At 39.0% G+C, this 6,291-nt stretch overlaps 1 protein-coding gene across 3 annotated transcripts in view; it reads left to right on the top strand.

Moving 5' to 3' along the window:
- poc1a (POC1 centriolar protein A) overlaps positions 1-6,193 on the top strand; it is a 34,830-nt gene extending 28,637 nt beyond the window's left edge. Inside the window, exons 11-12 of one of the 3 annotated variants that reach the window (XM_025060242.1) lie at positions 4,501-4,651; positions 5,456-6,193. In XM_025060242.1, coding sequence (XP_024916010.1) covers positions 4,501-4,650 — 150 coding nt within the window. In that variant the 3' untranslated portion in view covers position 4,651; positions 5,456-6,193. Of the gene's footprint in view, positions 1-4,500 lie in introns of all 3 variants that reach the window. The other 2 variants (XM_017036558.2, XM_008320596.3) reach the window with 2 other exon arrangements.
- Positions 6,194-6,291: the final 98 nt, after the last annotated feature.

Here is a 6,291-nt window from a genome sequence, read left to right as displayed (position 1 = left end):
GGGCCAGATTTGGCCCCCGGGCCTGAGTTTGACACATGTTATAGAGTATAAAAAAGTCCTAAATAAAATAAAAGTTTTTTTTTAGGTATTAAAATATATTAGAGTAGCAATGAATTTAATGGTAAAACATATTGTATGTGAGCAAGGCTTTCACTTCAGAATGAAACATGAAATATAATTAAACTTAAAAAACTTAAAAACTTAAAATTATATATATATATATTATATTATATATAAAAAAAATATATATATAAAAAAATTATATATATATATATATATATAAATTATATCTTATATAATAAAATTTACCCAATATGGACTTCTTAATATATTATATCGATTTTTTTTTTCTATTACGTACATTTTTCCAGAGGTTACGTAATTGGGGTTTCCGTTAAAGCATTATCGCATATTAGATTCAAATTTTTCCAGAGGCAAACCCTTTGAAAAACAAAGGAAAATCTTTGTTAAGCCACATGCCAAATGTCACTCAGGCACCTTTTAAAACAAATTGGACCAAAAATGACTAATATGTGAATTAAAAATCCTCCTTGAATAAAACAATACAACACAGTAATCGATCTAAACGCTCCTTTTCAGTGCCTTAATCGGCAGAAATTGTTATGGTACCTTAATGCTTACCTTGTTGCGAAAAAAAATACAAACGTTATACAAGTTAATCCAACGCTATTTATTGATTTTCTTTTTAAACAGTTCCAACGTAATAACCAGTCCCGCAGGTTTAGTTACTTCTCAGATTGCGATTTTTCAAACCCTTCAACGACGTACACCTGTGGGCTCACCTCACCGCACGTCACCGCCCCCCATCCCCGTGGCACGGTACTTTCTGCCTCACCCTGAACATTTTCTTAGCTCATTCATGTCCAATCAGAAAGACTAGAGTAATGTCACACGCATTTGTCAAATATATTGGACACACAATGAAACGTCAGTAACAAAGGCCAGTTTTGCTCACGGCAATGGAATCCAGTGTGTTCTTGAGAGAAGAGGGGGGGAAAAAAAGCCAACACTGTCTATTTTTAGGGACAGAGAGAGAGAGATTTGGTTTCATCTGCAGATAAAGCCTACGGCCCTGTATCACGTTGCACTTGCCCAGAGACGTATGAACAATCAGACATAAACCACAGCCTTGGCTTTTTGAAGACTTGGGTTGACATATAAGGCTGCTGAGATAAACAGAGCACTATTGATCGAGCGACTGGGAGAAAACGAAATCTAAGCCCTTTTCTTTTCCACGATGCATTAAATGGCAGATGTCACCTGCCTTGGAGGAGACAACACTGAACTCAACCTTGAACTAAAGGGTAAATGATGTGTGTGCTCTGTACTTTTAGTGTTATTTGAAATAGGGCATCCCTGCATTGTTCGATCACAAACACAGTTGCCTTTTTTTTTTCTTCTTGGTCAACATTGCCGATCTCTGAGGTCAGAGGTCTTTCAGGAACAGGAAACAGAGTTCTGGACTTTGAGAGACTCTGAAACCGAAAGTCTGTCTTCGTGGAGAAAATGTTTATATGCTTAAGCTTAACCAACTGGAGGAAAATGTTTTTCTGGAGCTGTGGGCCTCCATAAATATGGAAATGAGAAAGTCTGTTGGTAAAAAAAAAGAAAAGAAAAAATAGAATTAAAAACAACCTGACCTACAAAAATTTGAAAACAAAAAAGGGAAATCCTTGCAGAGCACTACAGTCCCTGATTAAATGTTTGCTGAGGTGGCTTTACCGTGACACTGAAGGGCAAGAAATCTAACAGTACACAAGCAAGTGGAATTTAACAAATCTGAAAATATCTTCAACTGAAAAATGTTTGCTTTTCTGAGGTAAAAGACTTCGAGGCCTCAGTTCACAACGTCGGTGGTGTTGAACCAGTGTTGGTACAGTGGTACTGTATATTCTGAGGATTAAATCTTGACACAAATGTGTATATATATTTATATATATATATATGTGTTTATTTTATGTATGTGGGTGTGTATTTTGGGGCTGGGCAACTTATTATTATCGCATTAATGAATCATTTTGATCCGATCCGATTGTCGGATTTTGCGTTACAGTGGTGTTTAATGGCGATTAATCGCAAGAAGTCAAGCGATTAATCCCGGTTGAATTTTTTTAACCGTTGCCCAACTCTAGTTTGTACATATAAATATATATTCACACATATACTGTATATACTGTACATTTATAACATAGATATTTTCTGTGGTTGCCTCAGTATTAAAGCACTAGTTAATTAATCAAATCTAAAAAGTGAATCAAAAGAGTCCAAAAGGAGAATTAGGACATTTCTTTCAGCAGACTTGTATTGTTGTCGTGAGCCTGTCCTGATTTAGGCCACTGAATCTTTACAGAGAATTTCCCGGAACAGATGGGAAACAGGAGACGGGGCGATGAGAGTATCATCTACATTCTGTGCCATGAGATACGTATCATGTATTTACTCGAATTACTCGTTTTATAGCTGGGTTGAACAAACCCATTAATGTTTTTTTCTTCTGAAGAAGAAAACAGAGAAACTAAAGAATTGTGTTGTAAATGCTAATCCCAGCCGAGGGCTCCTCATATCAGTTCTGGTCACAGTAGTACTAATAATAATAATAATAATAAGTGAGAAGTGAAGTAATCACTACAGGTGGAGATAGCCTTTTGCCATCAGATCTCTCGTACTCTTTGTCTCAGCAGCTGAACATGAAAGACAATCCCAGAGACTGAAGCGTCTCGGCACAATAAATAGTTCCTAAAGTGAACTCTCTGGACTGAGGAGGTACGCAGACAGTTTGTAGGTCAGGACATGATGACGCGTGGAGAACACCATCTGCCGATCCTTGATATTTTTACATCGTCATTCTTTCAACTTTTTCTTTCCGAGCATACTGTAGTCCCAACAACAGCGATGTTTCCTCATTCAAAATATCCACTGACAATGTGTCAAACAACCTATTACAATATTATAATCCAGATGTAAGATACACGTATTAACGAGCAAGTACAGTGGTCCCTCGTTTACTCGATGACTTTTACCGCGCAGCTGATGATTGATTTTAAGGTGTATCCGTAGTAGTAGCAGGAACCAGCTCTTTTTTGCGCGACTGCCGAACATCGTGATCAGCAGTTTCTTCCGCTGCTTCTTTTTCCAGTCGAAGAGTAGCTTATAGGCAGTCACGACGTCGACGATTTTCTCGCAAAATTGGACCGATTGAACCATATCGTCGTCCCATTCCCGTGACATCTCTCGCAGATTCAAATCCGGGATACAGTATCTGTGACATCTCTTGCAGATCCAAATATATAAAATAAAATGTACTGTATCCCGGATACAGTATATTTTATATTAACAGTTTCAAAAACCTGCGAAGTCGTGAGTCCGCGAAAGATGAACCGCGAAATAGAGAGGGATTACTGTATACAATATATATATATATATATACAGTAAGAATTTGGATCAAATTGCTAATGTCTTATTGGAAAAATTCATTCTACATGAAAGTTCCATGTTAAAAAATGTATAAAAAAAATGGCTACCGCTAGTTGCCATGTTCGATAATAAGTTTGTTGCATAAATTGCCTTAAAATATTGATGCCTGTGGATTGCGTGTATTTTGCCTCTGACCTTGTTTATCTGGATGTTTACTTTTTGCTGCAGTACCATTCCCAACCAGCAGGGTTGACTCCAAAATTGCGACATGAAAAAAAATTTACGATAATCAATACTACATCGTAAGGTGTTAATATTTTAAATATATAGACAATATAATTTTTTTATCTTTTCATGATAATATTTTTTAAATTTTGCCATTTATTGTTAAACATGATGACCTCAGCTTTTGGAGCTCCCGGAGGGTTTCCGGACTCTGGACTTTTCTTGTACTTATGATGAAGTCATAGTAATATGTCGGCCTTGAGTTTGCTGCGGTTGACTCTCAGAAAGCTCATCAGGTTCCTCCTTCTTCTTGATGGAGCTGCTCAGAACCAAACTGAGAGGAGACACACTGACACAAATGCACAACAAACACCAGTGTCAGTGTTGTACGACACTGAGGAAAAAGTGTGTCGCACTGTGATCTCACTACCCACACATGGCCGTCCTGTCTTAGAAAGTGACTTTCTTGTATTCTTTGTGTGCGTTAGTTGGTTGTTTTTTTTTTTTCTGCATCTGTGTGTGAGGGAAGAACAAGAGAGAGTGCGTGCCAGACACAGAGACTCTGCTGTGTTTCCAGCTCAGGCAACAGATCCTTCCCCGCCATAATCAAGTGGATTGTCCCTCACACACACAACATCTGTCTGCAGCACACAGTAACTGCCTCTTTCACACACACAAACACGACCATTATGGGGTCATTACTGTCAGCCTGATCCTGTGCAGCGCTCTGTAACATGTCCCGTCGCTCTCATCCGTCTTCGTCTTCCCTCTTGTCCGCCTTCGCGCCGTTCCTCATCGCCGCCGTTTGTGTTTGTTTTTGTTTTTCCCCCTCTGATCCAGACGGTGTCAATCCTGGAGCAGCGTCTCTCCCTGACGGAGGACAAGCTGAAGGAGTGCCTGGAGAACCAGATCGAGATGGGATTACATCTGCAGAGACAGGAGGAGGAGGAGGAGGAGGAGGAGGAGGAGGATGAGGGCCTGAAGAGCTAAGGTGTGTTTTATCACATCAGAAACTCAAAACCCGCGTCATCATCTTCACAGTTTCTTGTGCCTCCTTTACTGCAGATGTACTGTGGTGTGTGTGTGTTTTTTTTTTTTTTTTTTTTAGAGAGAGAAATAAGAAGTGAAGGAGGTGAGTATTAGAGAAGTTGCTCCTGTACGACAATGCTGAGCGCGCACTCTCTTTTTCTGCTGACCATGGACCTGCTCCAAGTCACTGTGTGTGTGCGTCTGAGTACGTACCTCCGAATACAATAGTTGCCTGTTAAATTCCACGCAAGACACTTTAGTTCTAGGGTTTTTTGTGCAGGTTGTCACTCTGGAACATGACTTCGATACTGTTTTTATTAAACCAAAAAAAAAAAAAAAAATTATAAAAAATTAAGAGATCATTCAAATAGTTACTACAAACCAGAACAATGTCAGAATGACCCTTTACCAGCGTATGTACTATTAAGGCGAGGAGGGTTTGGTTCTACATTAATCATGTGATGTTTTTATAGAACAATTTTTTTATCTTAATGTGTGTCATAATTTAAAATTATAGTTTTATATTTAACCACATTTTAATTTTTTTAAATTTTTTTTAATGAATTTAAAATATTGGTGTTTCTGTTTTTTGTTTTTTTTGTTTTGTTTTGGGTCCCCACTTCCTTCATCTGTACTGTAATAAAAATACCTTAAATCATATTCACTCATTAATGAGATGCTTCTACATTAAGGTTTCGTGATAGCGGATTATGTCATGATGATGATGTCATCTGTTCTTTAAAGATGTCTGCTGTCATTGTTTCAGAGACTTTCCTGACTTCACCGTCTTCATCGGCTGTGGGGGAAATGGTAAAAGAATCAGGTTTGTTATCTGAGGACTGCTGGTTTGAATCCCTGCTCTGGCAGGAGTGCGATGTTTTAAGGAAACCCCCCCCAAAAAAAAACTCGCCTGTTACCGGGCGACTACAGAGTGCAGCCGACTGCTCCTGACTTTCCGGAGTTTTGGATGGAACAGAGAGTCGTTTCTCTTAGAGGATTAATAGAGTAGTGAAAAAACACGTCGCCGCTGTCACTCATTGATTTTCAAACTATTCAACTTCTCTTTGTCAGAATATGAGTGATGGATCGCTAAAGCACGGAGGCAGAATTGACTGTAAATGTGCCAGCTCTGCGTCTTTCTTTTTTTTTTTCCCCCCTCCGAAATCCTTACGTTTCACCCGCTTGAGTAATTTCCGTAACCTGAGTGCTGATGCTGGATCCGCGCTATTATTTTTAGAAGCTTCGGTGTAAATGAACCCGATCCTGTGTTCAGACGCGGGCTGTGATTTGTTGAAGAGCAGAAACATTTGGGCTGCGAATCAACCAAACATGTCTTTGTTAGGGTTTTTTTTTTTTTTCCCCTCCTTCTTCTTTTCTTTTATTAAAGTCGGTCCATGTTTACATGCTTCAGCAGTGAGTCATCCTCAGTCCCACCGCCAAGGTCTCAGTCATTCTTAAGGACCAATGTGGCGTCATTGGGGGGGGGTAAAAAAAAAAAAAAAAATGACTGTTTCTTTAAGACCCGGCTCCGTCTCCACACTGATGGAAAAAGAAGAAAAACAAAACCGGAATTCTGGAGCTGTACTGCCGGGCCCACGCTCT

This window comes from Cynoglossus semilaevis, chromosome 11, assembly GCF_000523025.1.
Source record: "Cynoglossus semilaevis isolate Cse_v1.0 chromosome 11, Cse_v1.0, whole genome shotgun sequence".
NCBI lineage: Eukaryota > Metazoa > Chordata > Actinopteri > Pleuronectiformes > Cynoglossidae > Cynoglossus > Cynoglossus semilaevis.
The sequence above is the reverse complement of the archived record's forward strand: the minus strand, read 5'-3'. Positions and strand labels throughout refer to the sequence as shown.